The sequence below is a fragment of the Diaphorina citri genome, unplaced genomic scaffold, assembly GCF_000475195.1.
Source record: "Diaphorina citri unplaced genomic scaffold, Diaci psyllid genome assembly version 1.1 scaffold240, whole genome shotgun sequence".
Taxonomy (NCBI): Eukaryota; Metazoa; Arthropoda; class Insecta; order Hemiptera; family Psyllidae; genus Diaphorina; species Diaphorina citri.
Genome location: NW_007377677.1, coordinates 101,741 through 127,925, shown reverse-complemented (window position 1 = coordinate 127,925; position 26,185 = coordinate 101,741). Strand labels below are relative to the sequence as shown.

The following is a 26,185-nucleotide window of genomic DNA, read 5'->3' as shown; positions in this document are numbered from 1 at the left end:
TTCATATCCACATAAATAGAATAGAATTTACCCTGTTTGTACTTCTGGAATGAGACTAAAAAGTCCCTTTACTCCCACAGTCTAAACAAGGTCTTATGTATTTGGTACAGAATAAATTCACAAATTAGTTTTTACAATGAAATCAACTAATAACATTGAAAATAGATCTTCCTATAAAATTAGAATATAAAAATCTTTGGGTAAATTTGATTTCTACAGAAAAAACTCTGGAAAAGTGAAAGCCTGTGGGATATTCACAATCACAATAGTTCTAACAGTAGGCACAATAAATTGTTTCTTGTATGTATTTTTGAATTTACTTTTTGCTTGCACCTTCACTTGATTGTCCAGAACTAGATGTGTCCCAGCCAAAACTCCTCTGGATTGCCATCTTCCATCTATTGTACCTGTAATCTCTTTCTGAAAAATAAAAGGGGATTGGTGTAAAGAGGATGAGATGAAGGAGAAATACTTACTATCCACATTAATATTAAGGTGGGGGCTGGATGCTCCAAATTTTTGTCTGGCCTACAGTATAGCAGAAAAATAAAGCTTGAGGGGGGCATTGGTCTCTTCTCTAAATACAGCCCTGACCCAAACTTAAGTATATTATATTGTCTTAATTAAATGTACTACCTGATTTAGTCCATGTATAATTAGAATAGAATATACCTTGGTTATCCTGGGATAGGACTGAAAAGTCCCTTTACCCCCACATTCTAACCAAGGTCTTATATAATATTTTGACATATTATAGGGAACATGGGCACAATTAGGTGGGTATTTAGTCCATTAGGTGGGTACTATAAAAATAATTAATCTTTACCTGTGTCACTAATGCTTGGCGTGAATGTATCAAATGTGGAATGAACAGTTTCCAGGTCCCAAACCTTAACTCCTTCTGCATATCCAGCTGCCATAGCTGCACCCAGAGCTGTAGTTTCTACCATCTGTGGCCTTACTGTAACCATTGTAGAGGAGGGAATCATAAAACATGTGGGGAAAATGGTTTAATAGTTAAACCTTGAATTCTCTCTTATTATTAATAAAATAGAAAGAATTCATGGACATCATAAGTAGGTAGTACAGAGAACACCTGCCTTGTCAGTGTTAGGTTTGATTTTGCCTGCTGTGAACTTTATCCTTAACAGATAAAGTTCTTTCTCAGAACCACTGGCTTTCTCCTATCCTGTCCTCCTTTTCTCTTCGACTTCGGGACAGTAAGTTCTCTGTAAGGAAAGTACTTTGAACGAATGAGAAGAAATTTAGATATTCATATTTTGAAAGTTATTTCCCATATTTAATATTATGTAGGTACCTTAGTAAAGTGATTATGCAACATATAGTAAAAATAAACTCGAACTTCGGCCTTCAACCTTGGAAAGTCCGTCCATAACATGGGCCACCGTAGAAACATAACATGGGTAATTGGATATATAAAATGAGAAAATGTACTTTACCCACGGGAATCCCACACAGGTCCGCTTGTGTTTGCATCAAATGCTTGTTGGCCGTCATTCCGCCATCCACTTGTAGTTTAATCAGCTGAATGCCGCAGTCTTTCTTCATGGCCTCGAGAATGTCTCGGGTTTGAAAGCAGATGGCTTCCAGCGCGGCTCGGACTATGTGCCCGCGGGTCGTGTCTTCTGTGATGCCACAGATGATGCTGCAATCATTGTTTATCATCACATCATCAGATTATTTACAAATAATGGCTCTTTGAAGCAAATCACACTAGTGAAACGCGTGTATGAATCCTGCAGTTCAGCGAACGCCAGTTCAGTGCAGTGTCCAACACTCACCTGTACTCCCCCATGTCAGAATGGCGGGACATGTGCTTCCAATAATGTGTGCTTGTGCAATCATATCACCACGGGGGATCGGTGTGAAACCAAGTAAGGCCCTCTCCAAAATGTAGACTAGAATATATTTTGTGTATCCTGTCCAAATAGGACTATTATAAGAACGAGATCCATTCACTCATTCACATTTCATAGTTCACACACTGATCGTTCTATCTCGAGAACCACAACACCTAGAAAGCTTAAATTTGGTAGGAATATTCCTTTTATGGTCTGGGTGTGCAATAAGAAAGGATTTTGCGAAAATCTAAACCGGTCCTGAGATATGATCAATTTTTGATCGCTAAAATCTCCATAAGAAATACACAGAGTGCAGAGACTGCGGGAGAGAAAACTTTTCCTCGCTCGCCTAATATTTGAGTTTCGTTTATGTTTTTAGTTTGATAAATACAAGTTCGGCCATGCCTTTTCCACAAGTTTGACCATGCCTCGGGATGAACTAACGGGATTCCGGAGCGAAGCGACGGAATTCAGCTAGTATTGTATAAGATTTAACACTTTGCGTGTGCATTGACATGGGAAAGTTAGGATACACGTTTCAGGAAACGCGTTCCACTAGTGTGCATTGCACCTAACATAACCATGGCACCTTCTTAATTAAGGGACTAGATTCGTATAAGCTTGACCCATCCTTTGGGACATTTGCCGCTACATATAAGCCTCAGAGTGGGCTTTTTGTGTGTGGAGTTAAGTTAGGGTACACCTTCTTAATTAAGGGACGGATCCAAAATAGAAGCCCAGTTTATTTATTGTTCAATGTCAATGTTTAAACAAGAATATGTACGTTTGTACGTGCTTATAGTATGTTCAAAAAATTGTATTTTTGTGTTAACCTTAAGGACATGCAGGAAAGGCAGTGTAAGACCATCCACTCACTATCAGGTAGACCTGACAGGCTGACCTGATCAGGTCTACCTGATAGTGAGTGGCTGACCTAACACAAACTTTTTCCTTCGTGTTTTTTCGCTTCCACCCAACACTCTCCATATTGTAATTTATTTCTCACCCGCGGGCATCTGGTTGCCAGTAGGGGGCGTACAGTCCAGAGAATGCGGGTACGAAATAAACATCTCCCGTGTGGCGATGACTTTCTGCCAAAGATTCTATCTCCTCCACACCTAGCAAGCAAAAGGAATTTATTTATTTAAACTTCATGTTAATGTGTCCAAACATAGTCGATCGCCGAGGTGAATCTACGTTGTCCAGGCAGTGTGGACGGTTCAGTCGACATCAATCGATGGTCGATCGACCAAGTGTAGACACACCAATACAATCCCATTCATAAAGGCGAGGTAGCCTCTCTCTAGAACTCTAGACTAATGGGACCTTTGTAATTGTAGCGTGGTGATTGGACATTCCGTTGGATCAACACGCTATGGTCCCAAACTTTTAAACTCGCGCGGGTTCCCATCTAGGTGGAAAACTATAGCACACCTTAGATGTCGAAAGAATTTTCACATAAAAAAAATTACCTGTCACCATTCCCACGTTATCTCGTAGCCAGTTCATAGCGGCTCCTGCCACCGCCACAGATCCTTCCAATGCATAGACCACGGGTTCATCACCCAACTTGAACGCTACTGTGGTTAGGAGACCTTGCCTGGAGTCGACTTTCTGGAACATAGGAGAATGAAGCTAAATATGTAGTTACGAAAGCCATGCCTTTTCCACAAGTTTGGCCATGCCTCGGGATGAACTAGCGGGATTCCGGAGCGAAGCGACGGAATTCAGCTAGTATAACCAGATAATCTGCCGGTAATACTCCCAATAGTGAGAACTTATACAACGTGGTAAAGTCGTACCATTGCCAAGGTCGAATAGGGAGTGAAAACCCCCCGAAAATATCTTCGACCAGTGGCGGCTAGGAGAGAATAAATTGGGGGGAAACTTTAGCAAGTCTTGGTGGTTCGAATCCGTGCAGTGACGTAGAAAAATGAGTCTGAAAAAGGGCCCCTTGTAAGATAAAGCTTAAACAAATTAATTTATTTTTCCCTTTTTAGTAACATACTTTAAATTAATGGTCCCAAAGAAAATGAATTTTGAATTTTTAAGCATAATTATTAGTAAGTTTAGGCTAAGGAGGCCCCAAACTGTCCCTGCGGGGCCCTAAATACCCGGTAAAACCTCTCCCCGTGGAGGCTCCAATTCATTACTACTTTCGGACTGTCTCTCAACTTATAAAATTACAATATAATTATAGGTTTTAGCACTTTTAGTACATTTTGCCCGATAATACTGGTACATTAGCGATAATAAGGTACCAAATATAGGAAAAATATTACAACCAATGAGGAAATACTTGTCGATTCTAAACACATCCACGACTCACACCCCAATATGAAAAGTCATAATAGCCCGATATTAAACTCTTGAAACTTCAAATATTGAAGCGAGAAGCGATATCAGTCTAGGTACCTATAATTTTGTAAAGAAACAAGAATAGTTTGAGCGCCAAAAACTGATTTGGTATGTTAAGGGGGGCACTCTGCACTATTTAGAATGTTTAAGGCACTTATTATGTCCGATTTGGAAATATGGACTAAACATGAGAATTGGTTGAACTCTTTTCTTCACAAGGATCTTAAAATATACTCGTAGGAATGTGATACGCCTAAGTATCTGAGAACCTCTAAGCTCTAAAGTAGGTACCTACATATCTGCACATCTTTTACCTAGTACCGTATGTAGGTACCTTGGAAATTTCTTTTTTCATTGGAACACTACGTACCTAGGTAAAAAGCTAAAAAGTAAAGGTAAGTCATGGATTGGGATACCTATTTGGAATGGCAAAGAAAGCGTCTCATAATTCTTTTTATTTTACATCAAACTAGAATCTAGATCGAACTGCAGATTTATCATACAGGGTGAGGCACAATATTATGATCCACTCATTTTTTAATACATACATATTGGGTAACTAACTAACTAACTATGTATCAAAATAACCGGACTTAACATCGAAGAATTCGATTTTTCCGTCCCCCTTCTCCACTTTGGCCTCATTCTGAGAAAATTGAGTGAATCTTGATTTCGTGAATACCCTGTAAACGGAATGTTTAAAGAAAGAGGCAAATTCAAATTGAATGTTCAACTTCTAAAGGTGTGTCCACACATGGTCGACCGGCCATGGATCGATCTCCACTGACATATGACACGTCCACACTGGTCGACTATGTGTGGACACACCTTTAAAGACACTTTTTCACAGATTCGACCTCAAAATTGTATATTTCCAACATTTTGAGACTATCCACATTCAAACTTTTTACTCAAATGCATGCTAAAATCAATGTCCAGATAGGTATGTCCACCCTGTATGTAATGCATGTGCACTCAGAGCTTCCCATGATAAACTCCCGGTATCCCATGTTAACATGAGTCGACCTAACATCAGTTCGACAGATAGCTAACTGAGTCGACCTACAGAACTTCAGTTCTAGCTAACTTATACAGAACATCTAGCCGCGACCTATTGAACTTACCTATCTCATCATAGGTAAGTAGAAGTAGGTAGGTATGTAAATATATATAGGTATCATAGGTAAGTAAGGACCAAGATGCATGTAAATGGAGGTTTCTGGTTTCCTCCCATGTAAATGTTACATATGTAGGTAGGTAAGCCTGTAAAAAAAGTAGGATGTATCTATCCTAAAAATCGAAGAGAGAAGGAAGACAGGATAGGAGAAAGCCAGCCGTTCCGAGAACGAACATTATCCCATCAGGATAAAATCCGCCCGCGGGAAACGAACCCGCGGCCTAGCGCTTACAAGGCAGACGCACTACCAAAACTAAGCTAACTAGGCTGGAAATCAGATGTTTGGAATTGATGCTCCAGTGCAGCTTGAAAGCCTGTATTTTGTTCATGTGAGTGTGGACACTGTGGATCTGAGCTTACATAATAATTTGGCTCAAAGTTTTGGCTCCTGTTTGTCCTTTATTGGTTTGCATATTCAGCATATTTGGCCAGTTCGCAAGGTTTTTCCGTTCATCCAGTCATCCTTCAGGAAATGAATCTATTATGCAAGAAGAACTGATGTCATCTCTTCGTAACTTGGTATATATTTATGATTAATCATGACATCAATGACCCAAATTAGGCGTTAACGCCTAAATGTTCACAAGGTAGGTAGGTATTTATGTATATATAGGTAGGTATTTATGTATACCTACCTAGTTTTATTACTTTCTATTTTTCATTAATTTTCTTAATGTCCAATGATGGCCAAAACAAGGTCTGAACAAAGTTTTGCAAGGTTCTAAGTTCCTTCTAAAACTTGTTGATAAAATTGCGTAATAATCCCCATATTTATTAATATTAAGTATTTTTAAAGAGTTTTGATAGAGGAAACTGCACCTAACTACTGAGTTCTTATCGTCCAGAAATCAAAGAGAGAAAGAAGAAGGAGAGGGTAGGAAAAATCCAGCCGTTCCGAGAACGAACTTTATTTGTTTTGGACAAAGGCGCGCTACTCCCTAACCGATTCGGCCAGGGCGGGAATCGAAACCGCGACCTAGCGCTTACAAGGCAGACGCGCTACCCTCCACTCTAACTAAGCCGGCAATTTTTCATGTGTTACCAAACACTTTTGATCAACCAATTTGCCCTACAATCACTTCAATTATCCAGCAATCACCTCATTGGCCCCTACAATCACCTCATTGGCCCTGCAATCACGTTGTGCGATACCCTACCCCTTAACCTAGCAATTTCTGTGTGGGATCCCCACGATCATCTTAACAACTGGTTATCTTAACATTCCCGAGACCCAGTGAACTTTGCGTCTCATAATTCTTTTTATTTTACATCAAACTAGAATCTAGATCGAACTGCAGATTTATCATACAGGGTGAGGCACAATATTATGACCCACTCATTTTTTAATACATACATATTGGGTAACTAACTAACTATGTATCAAAATAACCGGACTTAACATCGAAGAATTCAATTTTTCCGTCCCCCTTCTCCACTTTAGCCTCATTCTGAGAAAATTGAGTGAATCTTGATTTCGTGAACACCCTGTAAACGGAATGTTTAAAGAAAGAGGCAAATTCAAATTGAAAGTTCAACTTCTAAAGGAGTGAAGAAGGTAATTGGATGATAGAGCTTTGAAGCTGTGATGTTAATCTGAAACAAATTGAAAGGAAAATGGTACAAGGATTAGACAAATTAGGTGGTGGGTGTAATTTTTTCATGATTTTCTATGATGAATGATGACTGATGAGCTGATGACCCAAATTAGGCGTTAACGCCTAAATGTTCACAAGGTAGGTAGGTATTTATGTATATATAGGTAGGTATTTATGTATACCTACCTAGTTTTATTACTTTCTATTTTTCATTAATTTTCTTAATGTTCAATGATGGCCAAAACAAGGTCTGAACAAAGTTTTGCAAGGTTCTAAGTTCCTTCTAAAACTTGTTGATAAAATTGCGTAATAATCCCCATATTTATTAATATTAAGTATTTTTAAAGAGTTTTGATAGAGGAAACTGTACCTAACTACTGAGTTCTTATCGTCCAGAAATCAAAGAGAGAAAGAAGAAGGAGAGGGTAGGAAAAATCCAGCCGTTCCGAGAACGAACTTTATTTGTTTTGGACAAAGGCGCGCTACTCCCTAACCGATTCGGCCAGGGCGGGAATCGAAACCGCGACCTAGCGCTTACAAGGCAGACGCGCTACCCTCCACTCTAACTAAGCCGGCAATTTTTCATGTGTTACCAAACACTTTTGATCAACCAATTTGCCCTACAATCACTTCAATTATCCAGCAATCACCTCATTGGCCCCTACAATCACCTCATTGGCCCTGCAATCACGTTGTGCGATACCCTACCCCTTAACCTAGCAATTTCTGTGTGGGATCCCCACGATCATCTTAACAACTGGTTATCTTAACAATCCCGAGACCCAGTGAACTTTGCGTCTCATAATTCTTTTTATTTTACATCAAACTAGAATCTAGATCGAACTGCAGATTTATCATACAGGGTGAGGCACAATATTATGATCCACTCATTTTTTAATACATACATATTGGGTAACTAACTAACTAACTATGTATCAAAATAACCGGACTTAACATCGAAGAATTCGATTTTTCCGTCCCCCTTCTCCACTTTGGCCTCATTCTGAGAAAATTGAGTGAATCTTGATTTCGTGAATACCCTGTAAACGGAATAATTAAAGAAAGAGGCAAATTCAAATTGAATGTTCAACTTCTAAAGGTGTGTCCACACATGGTCGACCGGCCATGGATCGATCTCCACTGACATATGACACGTCCACACTGGTCGACTATGTGTGGACACACCTTTAAAGACACTTTTTCACAGATTCGACCTCAAAATTGTATATTTCCAACATTTTGAGACTATCCACATTCAAACTTTTTACTCAAATGCATGCTAAAATCAATGTCCAGATAGGTATGTCCACCCTGTATGTAATGCATGTGCACTCAGAGCTTCCCATGATAAACTCCCGGTATCCCATGTTAACATGAGTCGACCTAACATCAGTTCTACAGATAGCTAACTGAGTCGACCTACAGAACTTCAGTTCTAGCTAACTTATACAGAACATCTAGCCGCGACCTATTGAACTTACCTATCTCATCATAGGTAAGTAGAAGTAGGTAGGTATGTAAATATATATAGGTATCATAGGTAAGTAAGGACCAAGATGCATGTAAATGGAGGTTTCTGGTTTCCTCCCATGTAAATGTTACATATGTAGGTAGGTAAGCCTGTAAAAAAAGTAGGATGTATCTATCCTAATAGGATTGTAAATGGTAAGTAAGTGTATGTAAATACGTGTATGTAAAATTTTGTTAATTGTTAAGGTAAGTAAGATGTACCTATGTACATGGTTAGCAATCTAAATATTTCTCTTATTTATGCAGAAGAATGCGAGGTGGTTTTTTTTTCCCAAGTTAATTCTGTTAATTGTTCAAAGATCGAGTTCAAAGTTAATTGTTCTGTCTAATACAAAAGTTAGGGTAAAAGAACACTCAAATAAGCATCATTCAATAGGATAAGGAAAGTCGTGTGATGTTCACACCAGATTTTTTTTTTCCAAGTTAATTGTTCAAAGATCGAGTTCAAAGTTAATTGTTCTGTCTAATACAGGGTTGAGTGAGATCCAAGGAGGGGGAGGAGGAGAAGGAAGAGGGGGAGAAGGAGGGGGGGAGGAGGAGGAAGAGGAAGAGAAGCAGGAGGAGGAGGAAGAGGAGGAGGAAGAGGAAGAGCAGCAGGAGGAGAAGAAGATGGAGGAAGATGAGGAGGAGGAGGAGAAGGAAGAGGAGGAGGAGAAGGAAGAGGAGAAGAAGAAGAGGTGGATTAGGAAGAGGGGAACGAGGAGGAGAAGGAGGAGGAGAAGGAGAAGAAGAGGTGGGTTAGGAAGAGGAGAACGAGGAGAAAGAAGAGAAGGAGGAGCAGGAGAAGAAGGAGAAGGAAGAGGAGGAGGAGGAGGAGAAGAAGAAGAGGTGGATTAGGAAGAGGAGAACTCTAATACAGGGTTGAGTGAGATCAAAGGAGGAGGAGGAGGAGGAGGAGGAGGAGGAGAAGGAGAAGAAGGAGGAGGAGAAGGAGAAGAAGGAGGAGGAGAAGGAGGAGGAGGAGAAGAAGGAGAAGGAAGAGGAGGAAGAGAAGAAGATGATGGAGGAAGATCAGGAAGAGCAGGAGAAGGAAGAGGAGAAGGAGGAGGAGAAGGAGAAGAAGGAGAAGGAAGAGGAGGAAGAGGAAGAGCAGGAGGAGGAGGAGGAGAAGAAGAAGAGGTGGATTAGGAAGAAGAGGAGGAGGAGGAAGGAAGACTCATAAGGAGCTTTTTAGAGTTTTCAGTTAAGATATCAAAAGGTAAATATTTACCCTGTATGGAAGAGAAGTTCACATGCCCATCATTTCCCATGTAAAACTCATCTTCATTTCTTAACCCTTTGAGGGTTCAGATTTTTTTTCCCATTTTCTATCCATTCCAACCACAGAAAATCACTCGAATTTTTGGTTGATGGATGGAAGCTCATTTGGGTTAAGGAAAAAGAACAACTTAACCCAAATGAGCTGGGTTGGAAGCCATAAAAGATGAAACATTGCTTTTTTCCTCTTATTTTTCCTAGACATCAAAAACATCCAGGCACCCTAACAGGTTAAATTTCTTCTCAGGACATAAAACAATTATCTCAGACAGACAGAAATATTAGCTTACATTCTAAGATTTAATTATACCTAGGTTCCTATGATGGATAGATATAAAAAAATCCCATTCTAATTATTATAATAAAATAATAATAAACTCTTTTCGTGCATATCTATTCAGCAAGAGCTTTATTTAACATCCGTATATTAAACTGGATATTATTAACCTACCTATATGTATTATTTTACAACTATTATTTACCTTAGATTCTTAGATCCTAGATGTTAAATTTGGATGTATTTTACAACTATTATTATTTAAAAAGCTGATGTAGGTACTTTTATAGGAACGATTAAACTATTTTAGATGTAAGGCCGTGGTAAAGAACTTGAAGAAGGATATCAAGAACCGTATTTTGCACTATGAAGAGATTAGTAGATTTGTAGAAGCTTAACCCATCTTTAAGGGGTGTTTGCCCCTAAAACTAAGCCTCTGGGTGGGCTTTTTGTGTATGACGTTAAGCTGGTATCCCCTTGATGGAACCTAGAATTCATCCACAGCACTTCTAAAGAATCTGCACACTCAGGTTTGGTGAACCAACCACAGAAAATCACTCGAATTTTTGGTTGATGGTTGGAAAAAGTTCATTGATCTGCACACTCAGGTTTGGTGAAACTCTTCATTGACTGAGTAGTTCTCTTTTATGACTCACTCTTTACACGTCCTTAGACAAAACACAGCTTGCATTTAAACCGAGTCACAGACAGAGGACAGACCAAGAGGAACCGCAGACTATCGGATATTCCATGCATATGCAGAGGTTGTGCAGACCTAGGCCATTGAGGAATAGGCACACTCAGGTTTGGTGAACCAACCACAGAAAATCACTCGAATTTTTGGTTGATGGATGGAAAAAGTTCATTGATCTGCACACTCAGGTTTGGTGAAACTCTTCATTGACTGAGTAGTTCTCTTTTATAACTCACTCTTTACACGTCCTTACCTTAGACTCTTAGACAAAACACAGCTTGCATTTAAACCGAGTCACAGACAGAGGACAGACCAAGAGGAACCATATTAGACTATCGGATATTCCATGCATATGCAGAGGTTGTGCAGACCTAGGCCATCGAGGAATAGAGGATATAAGTACATAAATATATTATACATACAAACATTATTATGTATAATATATAATATTAATATATGTACAATTGTACATTATAGTCATTATACATAAAGATAATAAACATTATGGAGGATATACAATGCAGAAGTGTCACTGAAGTAACTGTACATTCAGCCAGAGTGTGCAAATATATAACCTAGATGCAGGAATCATATAACCTAGCATAGAGTGTGCATTTGTGCAAATATGTATATTGCCTAGGTGCAGGAATCATACAGCCGTGCATGTGCTAATGTGTAACGTGTGCTCTGTGGATAGGATACTTACCCTATGCTAAGAAATGGATAAATGGATGTAGAAGAAACTAACCAATAACTTGTTTGTGTGGCCTGGGCTCTAAAACTGTGTCCACACATAATCGACGAGGTGATTCTATGTTGTCGAGGCAGTGTGGACGGTTTCAGTCGACGGCGGCGTCGACTATGTGTGGACGCAGCTCAATATTCTGCGCGTGGATGAAAAAGTAAGGGTGTGGAGTCGGTTGTACCACAGACTACAGGTTGAATGAGTGCCTGCATACGACATAGGTTTGAGTAATTTTTATGTAATTTATCTCTGCAGATGCCACCAGCTTCACTATTACTAATTTACGATGACTATTCTCTTTTATTGTTGTGTAGGTATTATGTTCAGTTGTTCAGAGTATCCAGCTTCTACATATAAGCTTCACTATTACTAATTTACGATGACTATTCTCTTTTATTGTTGTGTAGGTATTATGTTCAGTTGTTCAGAGTACCCAGCTTCTATTCATTGGTAGTAGGAACTCCTATAGGTACATTGGCAGGTTATACAGTAGGAACTCCTCCGAAAACTAATCCCGTACAAGCGTATATCCTGTTCTCATCTCTACACATCACATGAGTGATACACATTAACCCGTGATGTTTTTTGTCCCTCTGACATGGCGTAGTGGTCACTGCGCTCGCCTTGCACGCGGGAGACCCGGGTTCGATTCCCGGCGGTGTCAAGAAATTTGTAACATGCAAATGATTGATTCCGTGACTGGCTGTTGCGGGGCCCACTCAGCCTCGTGAGGAAAATGAGTAGCTATGACATATATGTAAATGCGCATAGCGACCGGTGCCAGCATATTAGGTAAGCATTGGATTTTAGGATTATTGAGATATAATAACACAAACAAACTGCATTTACATTTACATTTTTGTCCCTCTGAAATACATAGACAGTTGTCTAGGTCTAGAGGACTTATTATTAGAAGACCAAGTCCTTTTTCTTTTAGATTGTAAAAGTACAGACCGCCTAGATTTCAGACTGAGATACATATATGCAGATAATTACGTATTTAAAAATTAGTACTGTACCTATATCAACAGATAGATACTACTAGATACTACATACCTATTTAAGAGTACCTATTAAGTTTAGATACTACCTTATGCACCTACCTACAATCTATTGATCTATTTAGTAGTATAATATTCGTATGATAGTGTTTATAATAATCGTAATAAACTTCATAAACATTTTATCCACACGATCATTTATGATATTTACATACATCTACTAATCACCATTTATGAAATTTATATTGTATATCTATTAATCACATATTGGACGACTAAGAGATCAATCATAATTATGGAGCACGGACAGTAAACATAGCCATTGACACGTGCCATCAACTGACTCACCTTTATGGATTTATCCAGATCGAATTAATAACATGTAGGTAGGTATAGTATTAAACATGCTAAACAATCATGGATATATGTACCTACCTAGTAAATAAATATGGATAGAGTAAATGCGTAACTAGTACATGTTAGAATTGTTAGGTATGTTTATCCTGTCTTCCTTCTCTCTTCGATTTCGGGATGATAAGACCATAGCAGTTACAGTTCCCTCTGTCAAACCTCTTTAAAAAAAAAAATCTTACCTTTATTTTGAGGATAAATATTGACTGGGTAGGGTATTGAAGAATAGAAGATTTCTAGACCAAAGAATGCAAAGAATATTTCATTAAGTCCCTTACCTGAAACAACACAAGAAAAGCAAAGACATTAGTAATTAGTAATACGGTCAGCACATGGTCAATGTATTGAATATTGAAAATACTGCAGAAATATTGATAAGATTGGTAATTTTCGGGCGGTATGAACTCTTTACACCAATTTTATTTTACCAATTTTCGAGTGTTGCTTAATACCTCAGTAGACGGTAAAGCTTAATGCTATTGAAATATTCGTCTAATACTCTAATGGGATCTGTTATCGACCTGAATATCTCACACATGCAGGCCAAAATTATGGATTATTGATCTTGAAGATTTATTTATAGATTATATTAGATTAATCTATAGATATCTGATACATACGTTATCTATGTCGATATAACCAATTTTCAATTCAAAATTCAAACCGAATTTCAATAAATTAATTTTGTCCGTGTTTTTCGCCTTATCAAAAAGTCCTCAGGCAGAGGTGGTACGAGGTAGTGTTAATAAGAAGTATGTATTTGATATAGGTAACAACAGACTGTAATCTTAGCGTCCACACAGTCAATCAGTCGGCGATCGACTGAACCGTCCACACTGCCTCGACAACATAGATTCACCTCGTCGATCTCGACGGGGTCGACTATGTTGTGTGGACACAAGGGGTGCAATAGTCCTACATACTGGACTCCGCACACAGGAATGTCGTCAGAAAAGACCATTTCAATTGTGTGAACACAGCTTAACAAGACTGTAGTCATTGTAGACCCCAGGGTTTGTAAGTTGCTGATACTATGGAATAGTTCGGTTTAGGCTTTCTCCTATCCTGTCTTCCTTCTCTCTTCGATTTCGGGACGATAAGACCATAGCAGTTACAGTTCCCTCTGTCAAACCTCTTGAAGAAAAAAAAAAAAAAAATTAATGGGATCTGGTGTGTCTGGAAATCACGTCTATACGGAAGTCATACTTCTCGTACAGATAAGTTTGCTGATCAAGATTTCAGCGCCCCCAACGGAACCCCCTTTTTGGGAGGAGAGGTGAATAGGAGGTAAGAGAGAGAGAGAGAGAGAGGGAGAGAGAGAGAGATAGAGAGAGAGAGAGGGAGGGAGAGAGAGAGAAAGAGAGAGAGAGAGATTAGGTAATGAAAGAAGTTTGTAATATTGTGTTACCTTTGGACCTTTAGGTAGTTTAGGCAGTCTCTACAAGGAAATTAAGGATAATTGACATCGTAAACAAGAAAAACAGAGAAAAGGATAAAAAGAAGGAATGTCATAAAGGAGAGAGAAACTGAGAGAAAGAGTAAGGGAGAGAGAGGGAGAGAGAGATTAGGTAATGAAAGAAGTTAGTAATATTGTGTTACCTTAGGACCCTTGGTCGCTACAAGGACATTAAGGATAAGAAGAAGAAGAAGAAGAAGAAGAAGAAGAAGAAGAAGAAGAAGAAGAAGAAGAAGAAGAAGAAGAAGAAGAAACATTGGATTCCTAAAATGAAAATAAAAACATAGGTACCTAATAAAAAAATTCTCAATTTTTCTAAATTTCCACAGTCCTCACTTCTCTCCTCCTCCTCCTCTCCTGCCAGCCTAGTTAGCTTAGTTGGTAAGAAAAGGATAAAAAGAAGGAATGTCATAAAGGAGAGAGAAACTGAGAGAAAGAGTAAGAGAGAGAGAGAGAGAGAGAGAGGGGGAGAGAGAGAGATTATTTCATGTAATAATAGGTATTCTTCTACAAGGTAATTAGGGATAATTGAAATTGTAAACAAGCGAAACAGGAAAAGAGAGAAAGAAAAACAGAAGAAGAGGGGAGAGGAAAGGGGAGAGATGAGAAAAGAAGGGGGTGGGGGAGGAGGAGGTAAGAGAAGAGATGAGAAGGTTGGAGATAGGGAAGAAGTAGAAAATGCCAGAAGACATACCTATTAGGTACAAGGGAAGGGACAAACTGACAAACATACAAGATACATACATTGAGGGAAAGAGAGAGTGAGAGAAACTGAATAAAAGGGAAATATGGGGTATTGCTTTGTTTCCCCGAATTATCCTGTCTTCCTTCTCTCTTCGATTTCGGGACGATAAGACCTTAGCAGTTACAGTTCCCTCTGTCAAACCTCTTTAAAAAAAAAAATCCTCCTCTCCTCCTCCTTCTTCTCTTCTCCACCCTCTCTTCTCGCCTCCTTCTCAACCGAAACTTTGTACATAAATTAAGGAGGTAACATTTGTTACCCCCTAGTTTCTCTCTCCGTTTAACCCTTTGGTGAGCCAGATGGTATCTGCTGTTCACCGCAAGAATTTGGTGAGGGAGGGATGAGATTGTCTCCCTCTGTAATATCTTGGTTAGGGAAAAAAGGAAAAGAGAGACAAGGAAGGGGTAGTGAGAAAGAAACGGGGGAGTGAAAAAAAAAGACAAAGAAAGAGGGGAGAGAGAGAATGAGGAGGAGGAGGGAAGGGCAAAGACTGCAAAGAGAGAGAGAAAAAAAATAGGAGAAAAAATGGGGAGAAGGGTGGAAATGTGCTCAGACTTTAGATTGAGTAGGTATTTCAATGTGTGATAACGTTTCCCCCATCCTTGTCAATTGTGTCAATACAAAGTATGTTGAAATTGTGACATTGACCTGTTAATGAAAACAAACATTAGCTGGATCTAGAGGGACATAGAAAGAGATATTATTTTATTACAAAACTTGAACTTTCGCTTCTTTCAACGAAATAATATACGAGTATTCTTCCCATAAACACACGAAAGTTTGTGGTGCTCAGACTTTAGATTGAGTAGGTATTTCAATGTGTGATAACGTTTCCCCCATCCTTGTCAATTGTGTCAATACAAAGTATGTTGAGATTGTGACATTGACCTGTTAATGAAAACAAACATTAGCTGGATCTAGAGGGACATAGAAAAAGATATTATTTTATTACAAAACTTGAACTTTAAACAAATTTTGGCCAATCAGATGTTTGGAATTGATGCTTGAGCACTTGCTGAGAGCCAGCATTTTGTTCATAAATATGGGTGTAAAACTAGAACGAGCTAGCTCAGCTCTTTGTCTCGGTAAATTTGTCACATCCACCAAAAAGAGTTAAGCCTCACTCAGTCTTGAAGTGAAAGTATTGACAGTAGGAAATGTAACTTCACTAGTCCGCCTGTGACACTTTGGCAGAAATTTAATATTATGTTGTTACCTACAAAGTTATAATTACAGACTTACTGATGAAGGCTACTGAGTAATTAACTCTATGGTATACCGTACTTTTTACCGAGTAAAACTGTAGGTATCCTCATGCATAATATGGTTTGTAGAGTGCACAGGCATATGGAGTGTCTAGCTAATTTATAATTATTACATAGACTTTATTAGGTTAGGTACTAGAGTGCTACGAAATAGGAAGTAGGTAAATTCTATCATGACATAGAGATACATAACGTAGGTGTAAAATGTACTTAAACGCACATCGCTATATTCCCCATGTACTGTTTCCTTTTAGAAAGGTAGGTTTAAAAGTCAGTATTTTATTTTATAAAGGAAAAAGAATCATAACAACAAGGAAAACCGTGTTAATATAACAGACTTGCTACGTGCTCATTACTGTATAGGGATAGAAAGAACAAGAAGAAGAAGAAGAAGAGGAGGAGGAGGAGGAGAAGAAGAAGAGGAGGAGGAGGAGGAGCACGGTTCGCGGGGGAAGAGGAGGAGAGAGAAAAAGAAAAACATACCTATTTCTCTAATAGGTATGTATAAACACTTACTTAGAACACTTAGTTGACAAATTGGAAATTAACGGGACAGAATGTCACCTTAACTCACTCTCGAGCGAAAGACAGAACAAAAAGAACTGTCAAAATAGAGCAAAAAATAAGAAAGACAGACCGAAAAGAACAGTCAGAAATGGAACGAAACTGTCAAAATAGAACGAAAAATAAGAAAGACAGAACGAAAAGAAATGTCACAAAATAGAAGGAAACTGACAATATAGAACGAAAAATAAGAAAGAGGAAGAGCGAAAAGATGAGAAGAAGATTGAGAAATAAATCCGTTCGAAATTGAATAAGAAACGGCGATTAACGGCAATAATAACGGCACGAATTAACGTAATGAATACGTTCAATTAACACAATGATGGAGTGATGGCACTCTAAATCAGATGGGGAGGGAGGGGTAGGAGGGACGGATTGAACGGGCGAAAGTATGCCGTTTTGTCAAATTGAGTGGCGGATGTACTGATTGTACAATTCGTAGAAGCTCAACCCGTCCTTTGGGGCTGGCCAGCCCCTACACCTGGAGTTCTGAGTGAAGTGTTATAGAGGAAGGTTGTTTTTATCGCGCCGCGGAGTTTTATAAATCCAAAAAATATGTAGTTTTTACCAAATTTTAAGGAAAAATCGGATGTTTTCGATCGTAAAATTTGTTTGTTGCCCCGGGGCTTGAGTTGCCCAAATTTCTGCTTTTTAAAACTAATTATAAGACATTAAATCGCGAGTATGCAGTGTTTTACGATTCCTTGCTAACATAATCAATCTGCTAACATAAACAATTTACGGTGAAGTGTATTTAAGAAGAAGATTGAGAAATAAATCCGTTCGAAATTGAATAAGAAACGGCGATTAACGGCAATAATAACGGCACGAATTAACGTAATGAACACGTTCAATTAACACAATGATAGAGTGATGGCACTCTAAATCAGATGGGGAGGGAGGGGTAGGAGGGAAGGGGAAAACGGATTGAGCGGATCTTAAAAGTTTGCTGCTATGCAAAGTTGAACCCCTTTCCCATTTTCGTTAGGCACATTCTTTAACGTCCACGCCTAGCGAGGAACGGTAAAGTTTGATCAGAATATTTTCGCCCCGGCCAGGCTTAGAACCCAGCACCTTTGGGTTGGGAGCCAGTACTCTGGGCCAGAAAGGTGGGCTAGTAGTCGACATGTGTGCTAATAATCGACATGTGTGCTATAATACCGCGCAATAGGCGAGACGTAGGTGCTACCATTGTGAATTGTGATTCACACGAACAGCGAGAAGGTGTCCAAGAAACTAAACATGAAAACATTGAACAGCGTCCTTCTATGTGAAACTTGCTTGCGAAGCAGAGTCCACACGTCGAGAGAAGTCTACAAGTTAAGCAAAGTCCACACGCAACAGTCTTCTTGACACACCTGGTTTAATTTTCAGGGGGATGCTCCAAATGTTCAAAGTTTGGCCTTTAGTAATGGAGAAAAATGAAACTCGAGGGAGGGGGCCTAGATACGGCCCTGATCTGTGTCGTAGCATGTCCATCGCCCTCATCAGATGGGCGATAAGAGACACAATACTTCCCACTTACATTCGGGGTCAACACGAGAACACCAGAAAGTAAAACTGAAGAAAAAACGGTGTGGTGTGTCGTGTTAACAGTCAACTTTTCACCTTTCTTGACAGTTTCCTTGAACAAAACGACTGTCAAGTGTTTGCGTGTGGACCCTGCTTTGATGAAGTTATGAATCAAACAATTCACACATCACTCTTGTAGTCCGTGCCTCCGTAATTTAGTTGTACAATAATTAATACAATACCTTTTTTTTTTGTACATTCAGTTTTGAATTTTCCGGATAAACATGTGAAATACTCTTGAAGGAAGGAGTTCTTTTATAATTTACTATTGTATCGACTGTCTGACTCCAGGAAATCAAATCATAACTAGATTTACTCACATATACCAGAAGGAAGCATTCCCTGAAGCTGGCCCTGCATTTTATATTTCTTTCATTTTCTTTATTTGATCAAGTTTACCAAAAACCCAAGGATGTTTGGATTTCATGTATGAAAAAGTTTGTGATAAGATCTCGTCGAGTTTTTGGTTGCGAGAAAGATTTTCAGGTTGAGTGACCTTGTATTATACAATATACATATATGATGCCATGCTTGTTCAGCACCTATCACATGTTACAGGTAGATTTATATAATGTAGTTCCTATATAAGTAGAATCTTCATGAATAAGATTGAAATTTTTTGTCGTCATTAGCTGATCAGAAAATATAAAAATCTGAACATCACACGACTTTCCTTATCCTATTGAATGATGCTTATTTGAGTATCATTTTACCCCAACTTTTACCATACATATCTCCAACCGTATAGTCGGTATAGCTGAAAACCGCCAAAAAACGGTCGAAATCCGTCCAAAAGCGGTCAAATTAGCGCCAAGCGCAGCACCTATCTCAACTAAACGTTTTCTGTTGCATCCTTGTCACATTTGTGAATTACATACCAAATTTCAAGTCTCTAGCTCATACCGTTCTCGAGATATTTTGTTTACAGACAGACACACACATGGACCAATGGCTGAAACTTTGGATGTAGGCTCTATATATATATAGATGTAGATCTGTCCTAGGACAGGTTTCAACACGACGTTCTCCACTTTTCTCGATCTTGGGCGTCCTCCTTCATTTGTTCAAAAGTTCTTCCATTCAGCACATCTCTCAGCATTCCAAACCTCTTTCTTCCTATTGATCTCTTTCCTCTCAGAGAGTAAGGACCCTTATTGTATTCTTGGGTGTTAAACACCACTATTAAAGCGGCTAAAAGCTACTATTATAGTTGTTATACATAGCTTGTGCAGTTATTTAGCTAAGTTCCCTGTTATCCAAATTGTTTTCGTCTACTTCTCACATGTGGTTCACACATGGGATCACAGTATCCTAGACATTCTGAGCGCTGGTGGGTTCCTGCTGCATGGGAGTTGATGTAATAAACTAAAGTAATAGGAAGACCTTGTGAACGTCGGATGAAGAAAGTGAACTACATCTGTGCATGTAGTTTGCTTTTGTGTCAAAGGTCATATCCAAAGTGGAGCTAGTCGCAATGTGCCTTCTGTGGGCTCTGATTGAAGAAAAGTCTGCAGCAGACATAAAAAACTTTCCAAACCCAATTGTAGTAAAATTCTTAAAGAAATGTGGAGCCTCCACGTTTTTGAAGAATTTGACTCGTGGAGGATAAAATTCCGTGTCTCAGTTGGAATTGAACCCACGCCCTCCTGATTACAAGGACAGGCTAGCGTCTTGACCACTACACCACCGAAGCAGGTAGAAGAGGAAGAGTTCGGTAAGAAAAAGAAAGAATACTGTGTGCTCCAGAAAAAAACCATCTTTCAAACAGGGAAAAAGCCAAAAAAAAAAAAAAAAAAAAAAAAAAAAATACACGCAGCAGTGCGTCGCAGCACATAAGGGATCAAGAAGAGACCGCCTTAAGATAGAAATACCTATGAAAACCCCTTTCTTAAAATTGAATAAATAAAGTAGGTACCCACTTAAAAGTACAAAAAGTTCAAATAGAGTGTCTAGACTAACTTTTGGTGCATTTTATTTTCCCTCATATTCTTCAAAATATTTGCCTAGTGTTCTTGAATTGATTTGTCGATAATGCTTGATCTCTCGTTTCTCTTTACATTCTGTTTCAGATATCCATTATCTAAAATGTAACCGAACTTTTCATACTGCTGATAAAAGCCTCTAACAAAATAACTTGTCAAAAACTGGGATAACCAACACCATTCAATGAATAACCTGCTCAGGACCAACTGCATGCAGTAACTTACGTGATTTCCTGTGTTGTAAAGAAGAAAACAGCCTGTTCCGTAAGTACTCTTTGCTAGACCGGGTTTCAAGCAGTTTTGACCTAACAGGGCTGCATGTTGATCTCCCAAACACTGGAAGAAGAAAAATAATGATTTTTTCAAGAAGTTCGATAAAGGGAACTGTAATTAGTAATTAAGAAAGCCAGCCGTTCCAAGAACGAACATTATCCGTTCAGCAAAAAATACGCCCCCGGCGGGAATCAAAACCCGCGGCCTAGCGCTCACAAGGCACACCCGCTACCAACCAAGCTAACTAGGGTGGCCATTTTCTTTTTGATTTCTTTATACGTATCTACTCTTTCATTTCTAAAACCACACGTATGACGTATGTAAGTGTGTATATCTCCCAAGACTATACTGTCTCAAAGGTAAAATTACAACGGACAGATTTACTAGTATGTACGTATTAGTATCTACTTACACCAGATATAGGAACGCCTTTCAAAGGTCCTGATACAAAGTGTCCGTAGATTTCGGACGAACTGCATATAGTAGGTAAAATGTCCATCGGAATTGTGAAAAATCTGGAAGGAATTTAAACGAATTAATATTCAATTAAACAAGGAATCAAGGATCCTTTTTAAAAGGATGCATTTCACAGAGAGTCGGAGAAGTTTTGGACACCTGACCATTTTCATTATTTTCCTAATTTTCCAGGCATCTAAAGTTGAATGTTTGTTTTAGAACAACCAACCATCCGTAAAATCGGCCCAGGTTGTCCCACTTGAAAAAAATTGACATATTTGGATTCAGTGAAGCCTACTGAACACAAATATGAACATGAATTTTCCCCTTTAATAAATGACTTTTTGAGGGGCTCGAAATGTTAGGGATATCTGTCCACCCTTCCAATTTACCCGCACTAGGCTTAGACCTACATATGTGCCTCTGTAGATACTCACCCACATAGCATGGGGTCCCATTCCAAAGTCTCGATATTCATGAGCATGGTTCTAGAAGCATTGGACACGTCTGTTATGTATTTACCCCCATCCTTGCCTCCTGTTAAATTCTGAAATAAGTCATCAATCATCAGTGTCATTCAGTGTTTAATCATCATAAATGTCACTCAGAAGCTACTCGATTGTCCTCACGAACCTGAGTGCACTCCACACTCCAAACATAGATCCTATAAAACATCGATCCTGCCAGGAATTGAACCTGGGACCTCCGGTGTGCAAGCCCACTGTGGTACCCACTTGGCCGCCTGGCCGAAGTCTTCTTAAGCTGTGTCTATACACAGTAGATGACTGTCGATCGATGTCGACTGAAACCGTCCACAATACCTCGACAACATAGATCCACCTCGTCGATCTACGACCGTTGACTATGTATGGACATTTTGTATAGCGAGTTACCTATCCTTTTCCCAGCCATACACAAAAGGTCCACTCTGAGGCTTAGGTTTAGGGGCCATTGCCCTAAAGGATGGATTAAGCTTATACGAATCCTTTTCCTAGTCCAAATAAATCTAAACCTATTTCTTACCCATATAATCCAAGTGTCTACGGTCCCAATGCAGCACCTATTTTGATCGATGGCTTCCTTCACTTTGGGTACATTGTTCATCAGCCAGTTTATTTTGAGCGCGCTGAAATACGGACTAAGCGGTAGGCCACACAATGGGGCCAGGTAGTTTTTGTTCTTGTTGGGAACCACTTCCAAGATCTTCTCCAAGGTGCTGGTCGTCCTCGCGTCTAACCACACTGGAAACAGAAAAAGAATAGTGTTTTGAAGGTGTCTTAAGCTAGCCACTCACTCTGTCAGGTATACCTGATCAGGTGTACCTGTCAGGTCTACCTGATTGTGAGTGGCTGGCCTTATTTATCCTGTCCGAAGGCCTGAATAGCTCCGAAAAACCCTTTACCCTGGCAGTTCCAGCAAGAACTCGTATGTATGTGTACGACAGGCTTCTTTACATAATTACGTAGCTGGGCGGCAATATTTTCCAATGACCCTTAACCATTTTTGCTGAGATTTTATCCAACTCCTTTGTCGTCTTTCCGAGGTTAAATGGATTTCAAAATAGCCATTAGCAGCACTAGATGTCTGTCTTACTGTTAAAGTTTTAACTGTTTTAAGTGACGGGGATTTTAACTTCCATTTGGCGCTTCGACAAGGTACTCGTCTCCTCAGACTCCTCACATTAACCTCACCCAACTTGAGTTACACCTTACCTATCGAGTTATACAGGGGCTCTCCAGTAATCTTGTCCCACGCTATGGTACTCTCTCGTTGATTGGTCACGCCTACCGCAACAATGTCCGTGGGTTCGATCCCCTGCTCTTTCAACTTTTCGACGCAAGCGGAAAATTGCTACAAAAGGGAGCTGTCACAAATCAGCAGTGACCAGTGTTGTTATAGGGTTAGGTTAAACGCAAAAGGGAGCTTTCACAATTTGAGCAGTGACAAGTGTTATTATAGGATATAGGGTTAGGTTAAACGCAAAAGGGAGCTTTCACAATTTGAGCAGTGACCAGTGTTATTATAGGATATAGGGTTAGGTTAAACGCAAAAGGGAGCTTTCACAATTTGAGCAGTGACCAGTGTTATTATAGGATATAGGGTTTGGTTAAACGCAAAAGGGAGCTTTCACAATTTGAGCAGTGACCAGTGTTATTACAGGGTTAGGTTAAACACAAAAAAGAACTTTCTTTTTCATTGTCGTGGCTTCTGAATAATTACTAAGCCCGGTAATGGGACATGCCTTCTAACTCTAACCTGGTCTTTCGACAGATAAGTCTTCCCACTTGGTGTTTTGACACGTGTGTGTACCCGATTTTTGCGTACACTTCCCCCCAACCATAGATTTTGTCGAGGTTCAATTCATGACATATTTTATTATTTCTTCCTCCAATGTTATTACAGGGTTAGGTTAAACACAAAAAAGAACTTTCTTTTTCATTGTCGTGGCTTCTGAATAATTACTAAGCCCGGTAATAGGACATGTCTTCTAACCTGGTCTTTCGACAGATGGGTGTTTTGACACGTGTGTGTACCCGATTTTTGCGTACACTTCCCCCCAACCACAGATTTTGTCGAGGTTCAATTCATTACATATTTTATTATTTCTTCCCTTTTCCCAGGTCTTTCAAAAACCTCAAAATCGTGTCTCTGATGGACTCCAGAGTTAGTAATGCCGGTAAAACCCATGATGAGATTGAACAGGCGGTTCCGTTCATTGAAGATTTGGATTTGTCACGGAATCTACTGGCTAGTTGGTTTGCTGTCGGTGAAATCACTTGTCAGTTGAAACATCTTCGTCACCTAAATCTCAGGTAGGATTGGTCGTTTGTCTGAGGCCAGCCACTCAATATCAGGTAAACCTGACAGACGGACCTTTCTTTAAAAGCAGAGAGAGAACCCTTTGAAATTGTCAGCTAGCTAGGCTGGTTAGGGTTAGCTGTTCACCTCCCTGTTTATAGTCCGACAGATAGACTCTAGTCTACTCCCTGTTTAACGTCCCGTAGCCAGACTAAGCGCCTTGTGTAGATGTGTTTAATGATTAGAGTACAATAACTGCTAAGGTTTTTGGCAACGAGGGACTTTGAACTTTAAACCTATTGTCATTCAAACAACCTCCGTGGCCGAGTGGGTATCACACTAGGCTTGCACGCAGGAGGTTCGGGTTCGATTTCTGGCGGGGCAGAACGACGCAAGCCTCTATGGTTCCATTGACAACGGCGAGAATTTCCATCGGGTCCTGTTCCACCCATCCTTCGGTGGGAAACGTTTGGCCAAGAGATATCTGATGTTTGGCCACCAACTTGCCTGTCAGCGCGGAAAATACCTGAAAAGGGCGTTATTTTAAACATGTGACCTAAGGCCTGTTCCCACTTGTCTGGGCCTGTCAGCGCGGAAAATACCTGAAAAGGGCGTTATTTTAAACATGTGACCTAAGGCCTGTTCCCACTTGTCTGGAAAAAAAAAAAAATCGTGTCGTGCCCAAGTGGGAAGACTGTCATTTACATTGCCTAAAAGGACATTTTGTGTCGTTCGGGGGGGGAAAAATCGTATCGTGTGTAGTGAGAACACTGTCATTTAAATCACATTGCCTACAGGACATTCGGAAAAAAATCGGATGAAACTCACAAGTGGGAACGGGCCTTAAGGGAAATACGAGGAAAAAACGACGAGTGAGATTTGATACTCGATATCTCATTTTTATCGTTCACGACACGTTTTAATTCTGTCTCTAATATTGGCAAGCTTCCTTCATATGAATATCCGATACAAAATCGACCACATAGAATATTGCATTTCACGTGTCACAGACAATCATCATGATCTCAGTGATTAGCTGATGTATGAGGAAAAAATGGATTTATCACAGGGAGGTAGAATAGAATATCTTTAGTAACGCGGTCAAATTTTCTTGACTTGGCGGGGAATACAAAATCGACCACATAGAATATTGCATTTCACGTGTCACAGACAATCATCATGATCTCAGTGATTAGCTGATGTATGAGGAAAAATAGATTTATCATAGGGAGGTAGAATAGAATATCTTTAGTAACGCGGTCAAATTTTCTTGACTTGGCGGGGCGGAGAGCTACCACGCTCCTTAATATACCCTGCTTATACTGCCAGAATAAGACTGAAAAGTTCCTCTGCTCCCGCCCATTCCTACCTAGATCGGGGAGAGCTACCACGCTCCTTAATATACCCTGCTTATACTGCCAGAATAAGACTGAAAAGTTCCTCTGCTCCCGCCCATTCCTACCTAGCGGAAGTGGTATTTTTCGTACATTTAGGAAGGACATTGTGTGACGAGGATTTTGTAAAGGAAGGAAGTCTGGTGAGGATTTTTCTCCTATCCTCAAGTCTGAGCAATCGGGCCCGGTTGTAGAAGGGGGTTATATGCTCCCAACACTTCACGCCGTAGACGCACTGCAGAGAGGTAGAGAAAGTCTGGATCAAGACGAGATCATCCGAGTGTAATAGGAAATTTAATTGTGTTAAACATTAAATGCTTGTCACAAATGTCGTTCCCTGCCCTGCTCAAAACACTACGCTAAATTTAATGACTTGACTTGGCTGAGCTTGGTTTTATCCGAGTACAATACTTACAATAAATCGACAGCTGCTGGTTCCTTCATCGATAGCACCCACCAGAGGCCCATATTGACCTTTAATCTGAGTCATGTCGCTGCTGGGTTCAATTCGGTCATTTACGAAATCTCCATTCTTGTTCAGTCAGATTTAAATGAAACTTTTACGAAATCTTCATTCTTGTTCAGTCAGATTTACATGAAAACACCTTCGTAGATATTATCGTAAATAAATGCTTTCACTTCCAGGTAGATAATTTCAAGATTCAATCACGCGAACCATTCAAATTTACGATCAGTTCTCCATAAAAAAGATAAGAAAGCGATAAAATGATAAAGATAAGACACGAAATACGAAAAAATATTATCTCAATTCTCA

General features: G+C 39.6%; 2 protein-coding genes across 2 annotated transcripts in view; one reads left to right on the top strand and one right to left on the bottom strand.

Moving 5' to 3' along the window:
- Positions 1-26,185, top strand: part of LOC103506514 (tubulin-specific chaperone E-like) — a 37,443-nt gene that overhangs the window by 3,472 nt on the left and 7,786 nt on the right. The window contains exon 2 of the mRNA XM_026821551.1: positions 20,576-20,752. The gene's annotated coding sequence lies outside the window, so the exon portion shown is untranslated. The remainder of the gene's footprint in view (positions 1-20,575; positions 20,753-26,185) is intronic.
- On the bottom strand, positions 1-26,185 carry LOC103506505 (glycerol kinase). Its single transcript, XM_008470894.3, has 12 exons — positions 25,826-26,185; positions 24,414-24,542; positions 22,930-23,059; positions 22,241-22,458; positions 21,655-21,764; positions 21,174-21,276; positions 20,714-20,824; positions 3,335-3,476; positions 2,869-2,980; positions 1,461-1,666; positions 827-961; positions 1-420 (listed from the first exon to the last, which is right to left on the bottom strand). Exons 1-12 carry the CDS (start codon positions 25,898-25,900, stop codon positions 317-319), a joined length of 1,575 nt encoding a protein of 524 aa, XP_008469116.1. The 5' UTR covers positions 25,901-26,185; the 3' UTR covers positions 1-316.